This window comes from Pseudophryne corroboree, chromosome 2 (genome assembly GCF_028390025.1).
Source record: "Pseudophryne corroboree isolate aPseCor3 chromosome 2, aPseCor3.hap2, whole genome shotgun sequence".
Classification (NCBI taxonomy): Eukaryota; Metazoa; Chordata; class Amphibia; order Anura; family Myobatrachidae; genus Pseudophryne; species Pseudophryne corroboree.
Genome location: NC_086445.1, coordinates 195,917,011 through 195,937,667, shown reverse-complemented (window position 1 = coordinate 195,937,667; position 20,657 = coordinate 195,917,011). Strand labels below are relative to the sequence as shown.

The 20,657-nt window shown below is 47.3% G+C and overlaps 1 protein-coding gene across 8 annotated transcripts in view; it reads left to right on the top strand.

Moving 5' to 3' along the window:
* The window catches only part of LOC135008331 (uncharacterized), a 280,518-nt gene that overhangs the window by 169,335 nt on the left and 90,526 nt on the right, over positions 1–20,657 (top strand). For all 8 annotated transcript variants that reach the window (XM_063952195.1, XM_063952199.1, XM_063952192.1 and 5 more), the window contains exon 5: positions 19,528–19,627. In XM_063952195.1, the coding sequence (XP_063808265.1) occupies positions 19,528–19,627 (100 nt within the window). The remainder of the gene's footprint in view (positions 1–19,527; positions 19,628–20,657) is intronic.

Sequence of the window (20,657 nt, the reverse complement as noted above, 5' to 3'; positions counted from 1 at the left end):
GGAGCCAGTGCACACCAGGTAGTCTTAATTCTTTCTTAGATGTGCCCAGTCTCCTTCGGAGCCCGCTATTCCCCATGGTCCTTACGGAGTTCCCAGCATCCACTAGGACGTCAGAGAAATGCATATTTTTCTAAACCTGCTTTAAGCAACGTTGATGGACAAGAGGAGTACTTTAAAATCAACTTTCATATAAAAATAGTACAATATTAGCTTAAAGTATTCTATAACATATAAATCAGGGACATTTACAAAAACTGCTGCAGTCTCAGACGCCAACCATAGCAGCCACTATGCCCAAGTGGCACTAAAACGCCAAAGTGAAAAAAAACAAAAAATGTGAGCCAAGGATTAAAACTCTTTGTTAGTAAAACTAAATAAAGGTATGTTAATGTACTTTAAATAAGTCAATTAATACTAAAAACATTAATGAATTTTAGTCTCACGCAAGTCCGTTGCTGTTACATCTAGCGATTTGTAGTAAACAGAGTATGGCTGCATACACGTCTTTAAGTACTGACTCGTATGACAGCGGAACATGCAATACTGGGCACCAATGAGACTTTTAATGTCTACATTGTGAGCATAGGAACTACTGTTTAGGACTGTAGTATGTTACGAGCAGGCTCCTAGCCTTCACTTGACCCCCCCCCCCCTTCCCCGAAAATAAAAAAAGAATCCTCACTGGCTTATGATCTGTATCTGCTATAGCTTGTACTGCTTGATTACAATGGCTGCTGATATGTTATTACATACAGATGACTGGTTATTTGATTAAATGCTTTTTAAATTATTACAAAGATGATGGGTAGCTTATAGATTGTTTGCTTGCGACCATGTCCCTGTTACCTCATTGTCTATTACCCGGTCTTGTTTTATTACTGTTCTATTACTGTTTTGTTCCCAATTGTAAAGCGCAACAGAATATACTGGCACTATGTAAGTAAATGTTGAAGGTTTGAGAGACACCCAGACTACCACTAGAGGGTATCCGTTTGTCTAAAACTTTTTTCATTTTCTCATACGTCCTAGAGGATGCTGGTGTCCACTTCAGTACCATGGGGTATAGACTGTTCCGAAGGACCCATGGGCATTTTAAGACTTTTCAAGGGTGTGAACTAGCTCCTCCCTCTATGCCTCTCCTCCAGACCTCCGTTTAGAAAATGTGCCCAGGCAGACTGGATGCACTCCAGGGGAGCTCTACTGAGTTTCTCTGAAAGACTTTGTTAGGTTTTTTATTTTCAGGGAGGACTGCTGGCAACAGTCTCCCTGCTTCATGGGACTTAGGGGGCAGAAGTAGGAACCAACTTCCTGAATAGTTTCATGGCTCTGCTTCTGGCTGACAGGACACCATTAGCTCCTGAAGGGTACTGAACACTAGCTGCGGCTATGCGCTCACTCCCACAGCCCGCCGTCAACCCCCTTACAGAGCCAGAAGTCAAGACAGGTGAGTGTACAGAAGAGAGGATCTTCAGTCATCGTGACGGCTAAAAGGTACCACGCAGCAGCAAGGAATGCTGCGCGCCATGCTACCCTTTCAACACAGGCACAGCATGAAACCTAATCAAAATAAGATTTTAAACCTACCGGTAAATCTTTTTCTCCTAGTCCGTAGAGGATGCTGGGGACTCCGTAAGGACCATGGGGTATAGATGGGCTCCGCAGGAGACATGGGCACCTATAAAGAACTTTTAGTATGGGTGTGCACTAGCTCCTCCCTCCATGCCCCTCCTCCAGACCTCAGTTAGAGAACTGTGCCCAGAGGAGATGGACAATAAGAGGAAAGGATTTTGTTAATCTAAGGGAAAGATTCATACCAGCCCACACCAATCATACCATATAACCTGGAATACCCAAAACCAGTTAACAGTATGAACAAACAACAGCATCAGTCCAAGACCGATTCCACCTGTAACATAACCCTTATGGAAACAATAACTATATACAAGTCTTGCAGATTTTCCGCACTGGGACGGGCGCCCAGCATCCTCTACGGACTAGGAGAAAAAGATTTACCAGTAGGTTTAAAATCTTATTTTCTCTTACGTCCTAGAGGATGCTGGGGACTCCGTAAGGACCATGGGGTTTATACCAAAGCTCCCAATCGGGCGGGAGAGTGCGGATGACTCTGTAGCACCGACTGAGCAAATGCTAGGTCCTCATCAGCCAGGGTATCAAACTTGTAGAATTTAGCAAAAGTGTTTGAAACCGACCAAGTCGCCACTCGGCAAAGCTGTAATGCCGAGACGCCTCGGGCAGCCGCCCAAGAAGAGCCCACCTTCCTAGTGGAATGGGCCTTTATAGAATGCGGTAACGGCAATTCAGCCGTAACATAAGCCTGCTGAATCGTGTTACAGATCCAGCGAGCAATAGTCTGCTTTGAAGCAGGCGCGCCAATCTTGTTGGCTGCATACAGGAAAAACAGAGCCTCTGTTTTCCTAATTCTAGCCGTCCTGGCTACATAAATCTTTAAGGCCCTGACTACATCCAGGGACATGGAATCCTCCAAGTCACTCGTAGCCACAGGCACCACGATAGGTTTATTCATATGAAATGAAGACACCACCTTAGGTAAAAATTGAGGACGAGTCCTCAATTCTGCTCTATCCACATGAAAAATAAGATTTTACTTACCGATAAATCTATTTCTCATAGTCCGTAGTGGATGCTGGGGACTCCGTCAGGACCATGGGGAATAGCGGCTCCGCAGGAGACAGGGCACAAAAAGTAAGCTTTTAGGATCACATGGTGTGTACTGGCTCCTCCCCCTATGACCCTCCTCCAAGCCTCAGTTAGGTACTGTGCCCGGACGAGCGTACACAATAAGGAAGGATCTTGAATCCCGGGTAAGACTCATACCAGCCACACCAATCACACCGTACAACCTGTGATTTGAACCCAGTTAACAGTATGATAACAACGAAGGAGCCTCTGAAAAGATGGCCCACAACAATAATAACCCGATTTTTGTAACAATAATTATGTACAAGTAATGCAGACAATCCGCACTTGGGATGGGCGCCCAGCATCCACTACGGACTATGAGAAATAGATTTATCGGTAAGTAAAATCTTATTTTCTCTAACGTCCTAGTGGATGCTGGGGACTCCGTCAGGACCATGGGGATTATACCAAAGCTCCCAAACGGGCGGGAGAGTGCAGATGACTCTGCAGCACCGAATGAGAGAACTCCAGGTCCTCCTCAGCCAGGGTATCAAATTTGTAGAATTTTACAAACGTGTTCCCGCCTGACCACGTAGCTGCTCGGCAAAGTTGTAAAGCCGAGACCCCTCGGGCAGCCGCCCAAGATGAGCCCACCTTCCTTGTGGAATGGGCATTTACAGATTTTGGCTGTGGCAGGCCTGCCACAGAATGTGCAAGTTGAATTGTACTACAAATCCAACGAGCAATAGTCTGCTTAGAAGCAGGAGCACCCAGCTTTTTGGGTGCATACAATATAAACAGCAAGTCAGACTTTCTGACTCCAGCTGTCCTGGAATTATATATATATATATATATATATATATATATATATAATATATATATATATATATATATATATATATATATATATATTTTCAGGGCCCTGACAACGTCTAGCAACTTGGAGTCCTCCAAGTCCCTAGTAGCCGCAGGCACCACAATAGGTTGTTTCAGGTGAAACGCTGACACCACCTTAGGAAGAAACTGGGGACGAGTCCCAGTTCTGCCCCGTCCGAATGGAAAATCAAATATGGGCTTTTGTAAGACAAAGCCGCCAATTCTGACAATCGCCTGGCCGAGGCCAGGGCCAACAGCATGGTCACTTTCCATGTGAGATATTTCAAATCCACAGATTTGAGCGATTCAAACCAATATGATTTGAGGAATCCCAACACTACTTTGAGATCCCACGGTGCCACTGGAGGCACAAAAGGGGCTGTATATGCAATACTCCCTTGACAAATGTCTGGACTTCAGGAACTGAAGCCAATTCTTTCTGGAAGAAAATCTACAGGGCCGAAACTTGAACCTTAATGGACCCCAATTTGAGGCTCATAGACACTCCTGTTTTCAGGAAGTGCAGAAATCGACCTAGTTGAAATTTCTTCGTGGGGCCTTCCTGGCCTCACCCACGCAACATATTCTCACCACATGTGGTGATAACGTTGTGCGGTCACCTCCTTCCTGGCTTTGACCAGGGTAGGTATGACCTCTTCCGGAATGCCTTTTCCCTTAGAATCCGGCGTTCAACCGCCATGCCGTCAAACGCAGCCGCGGTAAGTCTTGGAACAGACATGGTACTTGCTGAAGCAAGTCCCTTCTTAGCTCCTGAGGCCATTAGTCCTCTATGAGCATCTCTTGAAGTTCCGGGTACCAAGTCCCTCTTGGCCAATCCGGAGCCACGAGTATAGTTCTTACTCCTCTACGTCTTATAATTCTCAATACCTTGGTTATGAGAAGCAGAGGAGGGAACACATACACCGACTGTTACACCCACGGTGTTACCAGGACATCCACAGCTATCGCCTGAAGGTCTCGTGACCTGGCGCAATACCTGTCCCGTTTTTTGTTCGGGCGGGACGCCATCATGTCCACCTTTGGTCTTTCCCAACGGTTCACAATCATGCGGAAAACTTCCCTATGAAGTTCCCACTCTCCCGGGTGGAGGTCGTGCCTGCTGAGGAAGTCTGCTTCCCAGTCGTCCACTCCCGGAATGAACACTGCTGACAGTGCTATCACATGATTTTCCGCCTAGCGAAAAATCCTTGCAGTTTTGCCACTGCCCTCCTGCTTCTTGTGCCGCCCTTTCTGTTTACGTGGGCGACTGCCGTGATGTTATCCCACTGGATCAATACCGGCTGACCTTGAAGCAGAGGTCTTGCTAAGTTTAGAGCATTATAAATTTGCTCTTAGCTCCAGTATATTTATGTGGAGAGAATTCTCCAGACTTGATCACACTCCCTGGAAATTTTTTCCCTGTGTGACTGCTCCCCAGCCTCTCAGGCTGGCCTCCGTGGTCACCAGCATCCAATCCTGAATGCCGAATCTACGGCCCTCTAGAAGATGAGCACTCTGTAATCACCACAGGAGAGACACCCTTGTCCTTGGATATAGGGTTATCCGCTGATGCATCTGAAGATGCGATCCGGACCATTTGTCCAGCAGATCCCACTGAAGAGTTCTTGCGTGAAATCTGCCGAATGGAATCGCTTCGTAATAAGCCACCATTTTTACCAGGACTCTTGTGCAATGATGCACTGACACTTTTCCTGGTTTTAGGAGGATCCCGATTAGCTCGGATAACTCCCTGGCTTTCTCCTCTGGGAGAAACACCTTTTTCTGGACTGTGTCCAGAATCATCCCTAGGACCAGCAGACATGTCGTCGGAACAACTGCGGTTTTGGAATATTTAGAATCCACCCGTGTTGTCGTAGAACTACTTGAGATAGTGCTACTCCGACCTCCAACTGTTCTCTGGACCTTGTTCTTATCAGGAGGTCGTCCATTTTCTTTGAAGACGAATCCTCATTTCGGTCATTACCTTGGTAAGGACCCGGGGTGCCTTGGACAATCCAACGGCATCGTCTGAAACTGATAGTGACAGTTTTGTACCACGAACCTGAGATACCCTTGGTGAGAAAGGCAAATTTTGGGACATGGAGGTAAGCATCCCTGATGTCCCGGGACACCATATAGTCCCCTTCTTCCCGGTTCGCTATCACTGCTCTGAGTGACTCCATCTGGATTTGAACCTTTGTAAGTGTTCAAATATTTCAGATTTAGAATAGGTCTCACCTAGCCTTCTGGCTTCAGTACCACAATATAGTGTGGAATAATACCCCTTTCCCTGTTGTAGGAGGGGTAATTTTATTATCACCTGCTGGGAATACAGCTTGTGAATTGTTTTCAATACTGCCTCCCTGTCGGAGGGAGACATTGGTACAGCAGACTACAGGAACCTGCGAGGGGGAAACGTCTCGACATTCCAATCTGTACCCCTTGGATACTACTTGTAGGATCCAGGGGTCCTGTACGGTCCTAGCGTCATGCTGAGAACTTGGTAGAAGCGGTGGAGGGCTTCTGTTCCTGGGAATGGGCTGCCTGCTGCAGTCTTCTTCCCTTTCCTCTATCCCTGGGCAGATATGACTCTTATAGGGACGAAAGGACTGAGGCTGAAAAGACGGTGTCTTTTTCTGCAGAGATGTGACTTAGGGTAAAAAACGGTGGATTTTCCAGCAGTTGCCGTGGCCACCAGGTCCCATGGACCGACCCCAAATAACTCCTCCCCTTTATACGGCAATACATCTTTGTGCCGTTTGGAATCTGCATCACCTGACCACTGTCGTGTCCATAAACATCTTCTTGCAGATATGGACATCGCATTTACTCTTGATGCCAGAGTGCAAATATCCCTCTGCGCATCTCGCATATATAGAAATGCATCCTTTAAATGCTCTATAGTCAATAAAATACTGTCCCTGTCAAGGGTATCAATATTTTTAGTCAGGGAATCCGACCAAGCCACCTCAGCTCTGCACATCCAGGCTGAGGCGATCGCTGGTCGCAGTATAACACCAGCATGTGTGTGTATACTTTTTAGGATATTTTCCAGCCTCCTATCAGCTGGCTCCTTAAGTACGGCCCTATCTGTAGATGGTACCGCCACTTGTTCTGATAAGCATGTGAGCGCCTTATCCACCCTAAGGGGTGTTTCCCAACGCGCCCTAACTTCTGGCGGGAAAGGGTATACCGCCAATAATTTTCTATCGGGGGAAACCCACGCATCATCACACACTTCATTTAATTTATCTGATTCAGGAAAAACTACAGGTAGTTTTTTCACATCCCACATAATACCCTTTTTTGTGGTACTTGTAGTATCAGAAATATGTAACACCTCCTTCATTGCCCTTAACGTGTGGCCCTAAAGGAAAATACGTTTGTTTCTTCACCGTCGACACTGAAATCAGTGTCCGTGTCTGGGTCTGTGTCGACCGACTGAGGTAAATGGGCGTTTTACAGCCCCTGACGGTGTTTGAGACGCCTGGACAGGTACTAATTTGATCGCCGGCCGTCTCATGTCGTCAACCGGCTTGCAGCGTGTTGACATTATCACGTAATTCCATAAATAAGCCATCCATTCCGGTGTCGACTCCCTAGAGAGTGACATCACCATTACAGGCAATTTGCTCCACCTCCTCACCAACATTTTCCTCATACATGTCGACACACACGTACCGACATAAAGCACACACATAGGGAATGCTCTGATAGAGGACAGGACCCACTAGCCCTTTGGGGAGACAGAGGGAGAGTTTGCCAGCACACACCAAAACGCTATAATTATACAGGGACAACCTTTATATAAGTGTTCCTCCCTTATAGCATTTAATATATATTCATATCGCCAAATCAGTGCCCCCCCTCTCTGTTTTAACCCTGTTTCTGTAGTGCAGTGCAGGGGAGAGCATGGGAGCCTTCCCACCAGCATTTCTGTGAGGGAAAATGGCGGTGTGCTGAGGAGAATAGGCCCCGCCCCCTTTTCGGCGGGCTTCTTCTCCGGAGTTTGTGATATCTGGCAGGGGTTAAATACATCCATATAGCCTCAAGGGCTATATGTGATGTATTTTTCGCCATACAGGTATTATACATTGCTGCCCAGGGCGCCCCCCCCCGCGCCCTGCACCCTCCGTGACCGCTGTGTGAAGTGTGCTGACAACAATGGCGCACAGCTGCAGTGCTGTGCGCTACCTGATGAAGACTGAAAGTCTTCTGCCGCCTGGTTCCGGACCTCTTCAATCTTCAGCATCTGCAAGGGGGGTCGGCGGCGCGGCTCCGGGACGAACCCCAGGGCGAGACCTGTGTTCCGACTCCCTCTGGAGCTAATGGTGTCCAGTAGCCTAAGAAGCCAATCCATCCTGCACGCAGGTGAGTTCACTTCTCTCCCCTAAGTCCCTCGTAGCAGTGAGCCTGTTGCCAGCAGGACTCACTGAAAATAAAGAACCTAAAAACTTTTTCTAAGCAACTCTTTAAGAGAGCCACCTAGATTGCACCCTGCTCGGACGGGCACAAAAACCTAACTGAGGCTTGGAGGAGGGTCATAGGGGGAGGAGCCAGTACACACCATGTGATCCTAAAAGCTTACTTTTTGTGCCCTGTCTCCTGCGGAGCCGCTATTCCCCATGGTCCTGACGGAGTCCCCAGCATCCACTAGGACGTTAGAGAAAATCAAGTAGGGGCTCTTGTGAGACAATGCCGCCAATTCAGACACCCGCCTTGCCGAAGCTAAGGCCAATAACATGACCACCTTCCAGGTGAGAAATTTCAACTCAACCGTTTTAAGGGGTTCAAACCAGTGTGACTTAAGGAACTGTAACACCACGTTCAGGTCCCATGGCGCCACTGGAGGCTGGATGTGTAGCACTCCCTTCACAAAAGTCTGGACTTCTGGAAGAGAAGCCAATTCCTTCTGAAAGAGTATCGATAAGGCTGAAATCTGTACCCTAACAGAGCCCAACTTCAGGCCCATATCCACTCCTGCCTGTAGAAAGTGGAGAAAACGGCTCAGGTGGAAATCTTCCGTAGGAGCATTCCTGGCTTCACACCAAGATACATACTTCCTCCAGATACGGTGATAATGTTTCGCCGTCACCTCCTTCCTAGCCTTTATTAGAGTAGGTATGACCCTTCTCAGCTAGGGTCCGGCGTTCAACCGCCATGCCGTCAAACGTAACCACGGTAAGTCTTGGAACGTGCAGAGTCCTTGCTGTAACAGGTCCTCCCTTAGTGGAAGAGGCCAAGGATCTTCTGCGAGCATCTCCTGAAGATCTGAGTGCCAGGCCCTTCGAGGCCAGTCTGGAATAATGAGTATTGTCTGTACTCTTGTCCGTCTTATGATCCTCAACACCTTTGTGATGAGAGGCAGAGGAGAAAACACATAGACCGGCTGGAACACCCATGGCGTTACCAGAGCGTCTACTGCTATTGCCTGAGGGTTCCGGGACCTGGCACAGTACCTCCGAAGCTTCTTGTTGAGGCGTGACGCCATCATGTCTATTTGAGGAACTCCCCAGAGACCCGTTATCTCTGCAAAGACTTCTTGATGAAGTCCCTACTCTCCTGGATGGAGGCCGTGTCTGCTGAGGAAGTCTGCTTCCCAGTTGTCCACTCCCGGAATGAAGACAGCTGACAGAAAGCTTACGTGATTTTCCGCCCAGCAAAGAATCCTGGTGGCTTCCGCCATCGCGACTCTGCTCCTTGTCCCGCCTTGGCGGTTCACATGAGCCACGGCTGTGACATTGTCCGATTGAATCAGACTGGTAGGTTGCGAAGAAGACCCTCCGCTTGCCGAAGGCCATTGTATATGGCCCTTAATTCCAGCATGTTGATGTGCAGACAGGACTCCTGGCTTGACCATAGTCCTTGAAAGTTTCTTCCTTGGGTGACTGCTCCCCATCCTCGGAGGCTCGCGTCCGTGGTTACCAGAACCCAGTCCTGAATGCAGAACCTGCGACGCTCTAGAAGGTGAGCACTTTGCAGCCACCATAGGAGAGACACGCTGGCCCTTGGGGACAGTGTTATTTTCTGATGTATTTGTAGATGGGACCCGGACTACTTGTCCAGAAGGTCCCATTGAAACGTCCTTGCATGGAACCTGCCGAAGGGAATGGCCTCGTAGGCTGCCACCATTTTCCCCAGAACTCGAGTGCATTGCTGAACTGACACTCTTTTTAGCTTTAGCAGGTCTCTGACCGTGTTCTGGAGGTCCTGGGCTTTTTCCAACGGGAGAAAAACCTTCTTTCGTTCCGTGTCTAGTATCATGCCTAGGAACGATAGTCGAGTTGTTGGAACCAACTGTGATTTTGTCAGATTGAGAATCCAACCGTGTTGCTGGAGCACTCTTAGAGAGAGTGACACGTTCTTCAGTAATTGATCTTTTGATCTCGCCTTTATCAGGAGATCGTCCAAGTATGGGATAATTGTGACTCCTTGCCTGCACAGGATCACCATCATTTCCGCCATTATCTTGGTGAAAATCCTCGGGGCCATTGAAAGCCCAAACGGCAACGTCTGAAACTGGAAATGACAATCCTGTACCGCGAATCTCAGGTACTCCTGATGAGCGGGATATATGGGGACATGAAGGTAAGCATCCTTTATGTCCAGTGACACCATAAAATCCCCCCCTTCCAGGCTGGCTATTACAGCTCGGAGCGATTCCATCTTGAATTTGAAACGTTTCAGGTACAGATTTAGGGATTTTAGATTTAAAATGGGCCTGACCGAACCATCCTGCTTCGGGACCACAAAGAGGGTCGAATAGTACCCTTTTCCCTGTTGGCTCAGGGGAACCCCGATAATCACTTGCTGTTGACACAGCGTTTGAATTGCAGCTAACACTACTTCCCGCTCTGGGGTAGAAGCTGGTAAGGCCGACTTGAAAAATCAGCGTGGGGGCACCTCTTCGAATTCCAGCTTGTAGCCATGGGAAACTATCTCCATCGCCCAAGGATCTACGTCTGACCGAACCCAGACCTGGCTGACAAGTCGAAGGCGTGCCCCCACCGGTGCGGACTCCAGCAGGGGAGCCCCAGCGTCCTGCGGTGGATTTTGTAGAAGCCGGGGAGGACTTCTGTTCCTGGGAACCCGCCGCGGCAGGTGCTCTTTTCCCTCTACCCTTACCTCTGGCAAGGAAGGAGGAGCCCCGACCTCTTCTGGGCTTTTGCGACCGAAAGGACTGCATCTGATACTGTGGAGTTTTCTTTTGCTGTTGGGGAACAAAAGGTAAAAAGGTAGATTTACCTGCGGTAGCTGTGGAAACCAGGTCCGTGAGCCCATCCCCAAACAACACATCACCCTTATAGGGTAAAACCTCTATATGCTTTTTTGAATCCGCATCACCCGTCCATTGGCGGGTCCATAAGGATCGTCTCGCTGAAATCGCCATGGCATTGGCTCTGGAACCCAACAATCCAATGTCTCCTCTTTGAGCGTCTCTCATATATAAGACTGCGTCTTTAATATGTGCTAAAGTTAGCAAAATAGTATCCCTATCTAGGGTATCAAGATCAGCTGACAGGGTATCTGTCCAAGCTGCAACTGCACTACATACCTATACCGACGCAATTGCCGGTCCAAGTAAAGTACCAGTATGTGTATAAATAGACTTTAATGTAGTCTCCTGCCTGTGGTCCGCTGTATCTGGAGACGGCAGCGCCACCTTCTTGGACAGGCGTGTTAGAGCCTTGTCCACTATGGGAGAGGATTCCCAACGTGCCCTGTCTTGTGTGGGGAAAGGGTACGCCATAAGAACCTGTTTGGGAATCTGCAGTCTCTTATCTGGAGATTCCCAAGCTTTTTCAAATAACTCATTAAGTTCATGAGATGGAGGAAAGTTTACCACAGGTTTCTTTTCCTTATACATGCGCACCCTCATGTTGGGAACAGAGGGGTCGTCTGTGATATGCAAAACATCTTTTATTGCAATAATCATATACTGAATAGTTTTTGCCACCCTAGGGTGCAATCTAGCATCATCATAGTCGACACTGGAATCAGAGTCCGTGTCGGTATCTGTCCACAATTTGTGACAAGGGACGCTTTTGAGACCCTGACGGGCCCTGTGAGTCTGTCCAATCCGTGGATTGACCCCCTGCTGTCACCCTGGATTCTGCTTTGTCTAGCCTCTTATGCAATGATGCTACACTTGCATTTAACATATGCCACATATCCATCCATTCCTGAGTCGGCACTACCGACTGGGACACACCACTCATCTCCTCCACCTCCTCCTTTGATAAGCCTTCCACTTCAGACATGCCGACACGCACGTACCGACCCCTCCACACACACAGGGATATAACTATACAGGGACAATTCCCCAACCAGGCCCTTTGGAGAGACGGAGAGTATGCCAGCACACACCCAGCGCCAAACTGACACTGGAAAACCCATATAGCGCTTTTAGATATAATGCCAATGCTATTCCCACTCACTGCATTTGAAATGTGCCCCCCTCCTCTTTTTTTCAGCCCTCTGATGCGTTCAGCAGGGGAGAGTCCGGGGAGCCAGCATTCTCTGCAGCTTCTGTGGAGAAAATGGCGCTGGTTAGTGCTGAGGGATCAAGATCCGCCCCCTCCAGCGGCGGGCTTCGGTCCCGCTTCAATTTCATAAAAATGGCGGGGGATCGTCTATTTGCTGCCTCCGCAGCCTAATATATAAATATATATATCTGTGCCAAAAACGAGGTTTATTGCTGCCCAGGGCGCCTCCCCTGCGCCCTGCACCCATCTGTGCCTGTGTGTGTTGTGTGGGAACAATGGCGCGCAGCGGTAATGAAGATCTGAAGTCTTCTGCCGCCTTGAAGTCTTCTCTTCTTCTCATACTCACCCGGCTTCTATCTTCCGGCTCTGCGAGGAGGACGGCGGCGCGGCTCCCGGACGAACCCCAGGGTGAGACCTGTGTTCCGACTCCCTCTGGAGCTAATGGTGTCCAGTAGCCTAAGAAGCAGATCCTATCATTTAAGTAGGTCTGCTTCTCTCTCCTCAGTCCCACGATGCAGGGAGTCTGTTGCCAGCAGTGCTCCCTGAAAATAAAAAAACCTAACAAAATTCTTTTACACAGAAAACTCAGGAGAGCTCCCTGTAATGCACCCTATCTCCTCTGGGCACAAGATCTAACTGAGGTCTGGAGGAGGGGCATGGAGGGAGGAGCCAGTGCACACCCATACTAAAAGTTCTTTATAGGTGCCCATGTTTCCTGCGGAGCCCGTCTATACCCCATGGTCCTTACGGAGTCCCCAGCATCCTCTAGGACGTAAGAGAAAACTGGTTAATAAGTGGACATAATTTGCTGAGGCACAGCCCTCCCCCCGCCAGTATACAAATTAGTATTGAAATTGCTGAGGGGAAACGTGCCATTACAGGGGCGGGGCTTCCTCCTCACTCAGCCAGCACACTGCTCAGCACCATTTTCTCTCCAAGCAAGCTGCAGAGAAGAACGCTGGTCCTCCTCCACTTCTGAACAAGTATCAGGGTGCAAAACGGGGGGGGGGGGGGGGGGGGGGGGGGCACAGTGTAAATTGGTGCTGTATTGTGAATTTATCATTATAAAAGCGCTGCAGGTCTGTGGGCATTTTTGTGTTACACAGGGGTTTTTATCACTAGCGCTGGGTTGTGAGCTGGCAAATCCTTCTGTGTCCTTCTGACAGATTTTACTGTGGGTCTGTCCCCTATAAGTCCCGGAGTGTCTGTGGTGTGTTTGTGCACTTGTGTGACATGTCTGAGGCAGGGAGCTCTTCCCCTGAGGGAGCCATTTTAGGGACACAGAGTGGTAATGTGCTGCCGGCACACCACGAGACTGAATGGGTGAAAGAATTACGTGATAGTGTGAATCAGATCAGTAAGAGATTGGATAAGTCTGAGTCTCATGCAGATAACTGGAGAAAATCAGTGGAAGATGTGATTTTTCATAGTTCTGCCCTTTCATCCACAGGGGACCCCTCTGGGTCACATAAGAGACCATTTGCACAAATAGTACAAACGGATACCGACACAGACTCTGATTCCTGTGTCGACACTAGTGATTCCAGGGGAATAGATCCTAAATTGGCAAAAAGCATTCAGTACATGATTGTTGCTATTAAGGAGGTCTTGGAAGTTACGGAAGCCCCTCCTTTACCACAGGAGAAGGCTTATTTTTATAAGGAAAAGAAAATTAATGTAACTTTCCCTCCTTCTCACGAGCTAAATATTCTCTTTGAGGGAGTTTGTGCAAACCCTGAAAAGAAATTTCAGATTCCCAAAAGAATTCAGGTTGCTTATCCTTTCCTGGCAGAGGACAGGAAAAGATGGGAGTCACCCCCAGTTCTAGACAGTGCCCTGTCACGTTTAACTAAAAAGGTGATTCTCCCTGCACCTGGGACGGCTTCACTAAAGGAGCCGGCAGACCGCAAGTTTGAGACTACGTTAAAATCTACACAAAGTTCAGGCACACATAACTTTGTTAAAAGATTTTTTTATTTTATTGTTAATGGTTAATAAAGTTTTTCAGAAATAAAAAAATGTTTTTTAAAATTATATATGTACAGAAAAAACCTAATACCGGTATACAACAGACATATAAGACAATACAAGGTTAGTGGGGAAAGAAGATTCTTCACAATATACCCCCTAACCCACGGAGAACTTTTTCACATCAGTCTACTTTCCCTTCACTAGAGGGACGTCCCCTTCTGCATAAGGACGAGCTGAGCACCTCTGATAAAGACTTGTGTATATACACAGATTGATACACGAACATAATAGAGACATACAAATGGTGCATTCTGAGATACAAACATAAATAGGAATACAGACAGAGTAAAACGCTGAAGCGTGTCTGTCTAAATTATCATTTATTCCTTTACTCCTTTTTTCCACTATCTTGCATTGTCTTATATGTCTGTTGTATACCGGTATTAGGTTTTTTCTGTACATATATATATATATATATATATATATATATATATATATATATATATATATATATATATATATATATATATATATATATATATATATATATATATATATATTTATTAAGTTTTTCTCATATAGAAATAATTTTTTATGTTTATGAATTTTTTATATATATATATGAATTTACAGTTTCAAAACAACTTTTTTATATATGAACTTAATTTTTAAAAAAAACATTTTTTTATTTCTGAAAAACTTTATTAACCATTAACAATAAAATAAAAAAATCTTTTAACAAAGTTATGTGTGCCTGAACTTTGTGTAGAGTGAGCGCGGGGGATCCCCTTTTTCTTTTTACATTATCCATAGATAGGGGGAGTGGATAAACCCCCTTTTTCTCCCAGCAGCTACTTTATAAACAAAGTGGTATTAGCGCAGCCCCCAACCCCCAAATATCTATTACGTTAAAATCTATTTATGTGGCCAATGGTACGCTACTCAGGCCCACCATTGCTTGTGCGTGGGTGAGTAGTGCTATCGAAAAATGGTCAGACAACTTGTCATCTAAAATTGACACGATAGATAGAGACAAGATACTCCTAACGTTAGGTCATATTAAAGACGCTGCTGCATACATGCTAGAAGCCATGAAAGATATTGGGCTCTTGGGTTCAAAAGCCGCTACCATGGCAGTCTCAGCTCAGAGGGCGTTGTGGATTCGCCTGCTGACGCAGATTCCAAAAGAAATATGGAGACTCTCCCGTATAAAGGTGAGGCCTTGTTTGTAGATGGACTGGATGTTTTAGTCTCTGCGGCTACCGCAGGTAAGTTGACCTTCTTGCCTTATGCTCCTGCGCCGGCAAAAAAGACACATCACTCTCAGATGCAGTCCTTTCGCCCCAACAAATACAAAAAGGGTAAAGGTTCACCTTTCTTTGTAGGTAGAGGGAGGGGAAGAGGAAAAAAGTCCACAGCGCCTCCAGGATCACAGGAGCAGAAATCAACCCCTGCTTCTTCCAAATCTGCAGCATGACGCTGGGGCTCCCTTGCGGGAGTCCGCTCGGGAGGGAGCACGTCTAAAACTTTTTAGTCAGCTCTGGGTTCAATCTGGCCTGGACCCATGGGTTTTGCAAATAGTGGCCCATGGATACAAACTGGAGTTTCAAGACGTCCCCCCATGCCGATTTTTCAAATCGACATTTGCCAGCTTCTCTTCCGGACAGAGAAGTAGTAACAGCCGCAATTCAAAAATTATGTCAGGATCAAGTCATTGTCCTGGTACCCTTGTCACAACAGGGAGAAGGGTTTTATTCAAGCCTCTTCGTAGTTCCGAAGCCGGACGGCTCGGTCAGACTGATTTTAAACCTGAAATCTCTGAATCTCTACCTGAAAAGATTCAAGTTCAAGATGGAATCTCTGAGGGCAGTGATTTCCAGTCTGGAGGAAGGGGACTTCATGAGGTCAGTAGACATAAAAGATGCTTACTTACATGTTCCCATTTATCCTCCTCATCAAGCTTATCTGAGATTCACAGTACAGGATTGCCATTACCAGTTCCAGACATTGCCGTTCGGACTCTCCACGGCACCGAGGGTATTCACCAAGGTGATGGCAGAGATGATGGTCCTCCTTCGACAACAAGGAGTCAATACCAGTACTCCAACAACATGGTTGGATCATGAATTTTCCAAAGTCACAGTTGGAACCGACGACAAGATTGTCCTTTCTGGGGATGATACTGGACACACAAGTACAGAGGGTATTTCTTCCAGTAGAAAAGGCTCTGGAAATCCAGAGAATGGTCAGACAAATTTTTAAACCAACAAGAGTGTCGATCCATCAATGCATTCGGTTGTTGGGAAAGATGGTAGCGGCCTACGAGGCCATACAGTTTGGCCGATTCCATGCCAGAGTATTCCAGTGGGACCTGTTGGACAAGTGGTCCGGATCCCACCTACACATGCACCAGAAGATAATCCTGTCCTCCAAAGCCAGGATTTCGCTCCTGTGGTGGCTACACAGTTCTCACCTATTAGACAGGTTCGGGATTCAGGACTGGGTCCTAGTAACTACGGATGCAAGTCTTCGAGGCTGGGGAGCAGTCACACAGGGAAAAAGCTTCCAAGGAAAATGGTCAAGTCAGGAATCCTGTCTTCACATAAACGTTCTGGAATTGAGAGCCATTTACAACGGCCTTCTACAAGCTGTGCATCTTCTTCAAGATCGACCCGTGCAGATCCAGTCGGACAATGTAACAGCAGTCGCGTACATAAACCGTCAGGGCGGAACGAAAAGCAGAGCGGCAATGGCAGAGGTGACAAAGATCCTCCTCTGGGCAGAAAGACATGCAAGAGCTCTGTCGGCAATTTTCATTCTGGGAGTGGACAACTGGGAAGCAGACTTCCTCAGCAGACACGATCTCCATCCAGGAGAGTGGGGCCTCCACCAAGAAGTCTTCACAGAGGTGACAAGTTTTTGGGGAGTTCCTCAAGTAGACATGATGGCATCTCGTCTCAACAAGAAGCTTCAGAGATATTGTTCCAGGTCAAGAGACCCTCAAGCAATAGCAGTGGATGCACTGGTGTCACAGTGGGTGTTTCGGTCGGTGTATGTCTTCCCTCCACTTCCACTGATACCAAAAGTTCTCAAACTCATAAGAACAAGGCGTGGTATCCAGATCTTCAGGAGTTGCTTATAGAAGATCCTCGGCCTCTTCCTCTTCGCGAGGACCTGCTGCAGCAGGGGCCGTGCGTGTATCAGGACTTACCGCGGCTACGTGTGACGGCATGGCTGTTGAGCGCCGGATCCTAGCCTGAAAGGGTATTCCCAAAGAAGTCATCCCGACTCTTATTCAGACCAGGAAAGGAGTCTGAGTTGGGGGCCTTGTCTCACAAGAGCCCTTACCTGATCTTCCATGAAGATAAGGCAGAGTTGAGAACTCGCCAACAATTTCTTCCGAAGGTGGTTTCGTCTTTCCATATAATCCAACCTATTGTGGTGCCAGTGGCTACTGACACCTTCACTGCGTCAAAGTCTCTTGATGTGGTTAGAGCATTGAAGATTTGTCAAAAGAACAGCTAGGATACGGAAAACAGAGACTGTATCCTGTATGCTTCCAACAAGATTGGGTGTCCTGCTTCTAAGCAGACCATTGCGCGCTGGATCAGAGGGACGATTCAGCACGCTCATTCCCCGGCAGGATTGCCGATACCGAAGTCTGTAAATGCCGATTCTACTAGAAAGGTGGGCTCATCCTTGGCGGCTTCCTGGGGGGTCTCGGCGTTACAACTTTGCAGAGCAGCTACTTGGTCAGGGGCAAACACGTTTGCAAAGTTTTACAGGTTTGACTCCTTGGCCGATGAGGACCTCAATTTTGGTCAATCGGTGCTGCAGTGTCATCCGCACTCTCCCGCCTGTACTGGAGCTTTGGTATAACCCCATGGTACTGAAGTGGACCCCAGCATCCTCTAGGACGTATGAGAAAACAGGATTCTAATACCTACCGGTAAATCCTTTTCTCCTAGTCCGTAGAGGATGCTGGGCACCCGACCCAGTGCGTACTTTACCTGCAGTTGTTAGTTTGTAGTTACACAAGTGTTGTGTTACGATTATTTTCAGCATGTTGCAAAACTTGTTCATTCCCGTTGGCGTGTGTTAAGTTGAATGCCATGCTGTGCGGCATGGTTGAAGTGTGAGCTGGTATGAATCTCACCGTTAATTTAAAAGTAAATCCTTTCCTCGAAATGTCAGTCTCCCTGGGCACAGTTCCTATACTGAGGTCTGGAGGAGGGGCATAGAGGGAGGAGCCAGTTCACACCCTTGAAAAGTCTTAAAGTGCCCATGGCTCCTGCGGAACCTTCTATACCCCATGGTACTGAAGTGGACCCCAGCATCCTCTACGGACTAGGAGAAAAGGATTTACCGGTCGTATTAAAATCCTGTTTTTGACTGGGTGCAGTAGTTTACACATGCACTCTGATGATGAGTTTATTTTATTAAAATACCTTGGTGGGGAAATGCAGGCTTATACTGTAATACAGGTTGAGTCTCCCATATCCATATATTGCAAAAACCGTAGGTCCTTTCTGATGCACTATCCCGCGTCACCCACCTGTCTGACTCGGCGCCTGGAGTGACACGGCTTCCCAGTGGACCCTACTAAACTAACACTGTGGTTCCTGAGTCCCCTGGCCGAGCTGCCAGCTGCAGCTTCCAAATCCTGAACTCCACACTGACTCTGCAGCCATCAGGACTCCTGGGCTGCGGCTGCTTCCTGGCTGCGCCGCGCTCCTCTACAGTGCTTTACGCCTGCACCAACCTGCCCTTCCAGATAATTTTGGGGTATCTGGATGACAGGTCGACAGCCAATAAGTCGACATTAACAAAAGGTCAACAGGAGCAGATGGTCAACATGACCATGATCGACACAGCGTATAGTCAACGTTAGGTTTTTTCCATTTTTATCTTTTAATTTTTTATACTTTACCATCCACATGGACTACAATTGGGAATAGTAACCTGCAGCGAGGGGACGCACTCATTTGGTTTCCATGTGCTCCAAGGTAAAACATGACCCCAAAAAATGTTGCGTCAACTGTGTTGATCATTTGACCATGTCTACTTTGTGCATGTTGACAATTTGGTGTCAGCCTTTTGACTGTCGACCCATTCTACCATAACTGCAGTTTGGATATCTGAGACTCCACCTGTACAACAATGGGGAGTACTTTATGTCTATAAGTGAAATCCTAGTGCAACACTTCCAGACATTACACTTCACATCCGTGTAGTGCCTAGTAAATGTTGTATCTCACACAAAACAAATCGGCATACAATGCCAGAAATGCTACTGACACAAGATGCGCAAAAAACACATGCTGTTCAGACAGCACTGCAGTTTTTCTGACGTTATACTACGTTTTCCTCCTGACAGGCCTGCAGTAGCATAGTAGTAGATTGTACAGTACTATGAACATGTGAGTCAGAAAATGCTCTGAAAGAAAACAAACTACAGTATAATCATTCTCATTTCATTATAATATAGCCTGTGTTATATATATTTTTATTATTATTATTATTATTATTATAGAGTGTTCGTCATGTGAACCATCTCCTTTCATCTTAAATGGATTTGGGAACCAAAAGCCTTACAGCAAACATGACCATGGCTACGAGAAATCTCCACCCAGGTTAGGATCATCAATTTCCATTGCAGTTTAGACCACTGATAGCATATTATGCGCCTTTAATAACTTGCTATTTTCTTGCAAGGTCCACAGGTTATCCACAGGATAACATTGGGATATGAGGTAGCGACAGCGGATTGGCATCAAACGATCAAAGCTTCGGCCTCCCAGAATGCAATGGCGCGGCAGGATCCAGACCATAGTCAATGGGCTGCTGGTTTTTAGCAGCCATAAATATTTTATTTTATTTTTATAGTCTGTGGTTTTGTTTGAGCGGCAACGCTTACCCACGTGTACAGTGCTGTTTCGGCGGGCGTCTCTGTAGGATGTACTAGCAAGTCCTGCAGATGTTACCAGGCTGTGCCGGAGCACGGGGAGAAGGTAAGGCATTGGTTCCGCTTAGTAGGGGGATATGCGAGACACAGCCGCACTGTTTTGGGTTGGAGACTACTGAACAGTCGCTGATGCGGCTGCCACCTCAGGTGCACCAGCGGTAGGCCTCAGGGATCATAGGCTCCAGTGGTAGTATGAGGCCACAGTCCCTAGGGTTGATGTCAACAGTGGGGAGTATGACGCTCCCTTGGTTGCCCCCCCCCCAGGTTCATGACCAGTTTTCTCAGAGTTTACCGCCATGAACTGAGTTCCTGCTATCCGTCTGAAATGCTGTGTATCTAAAAGGACCCAGTCGCAGCATAGACGGCTGTATGACTGGTGCGTCAGTGTTCACTTGGGCGTCTGTGTTCACTGTAGGTTCACGGGGCGGTTGTGTACACTAATAGAATCTGGGTCCACTCAGCGTTCCCTAACGTATTGATCGATCCTGGAAGCGGGCTGAAGTCTCCCTGTATCCCACTCTCCTGAGATGGGTGATACAGCACTAAGGGGGTAATTCAGAGTTGATCGCAACAGCAAATTTGTTAGCAGTTGGGCACAACCATGTGCACTGCAGGGGAGGAGGGGCAAATATAACGTGCAGAGAGAGTTAGACTTGGGTGTGGTGTATTCAAACTGAAATCTAAATTGCAGTGTAAAA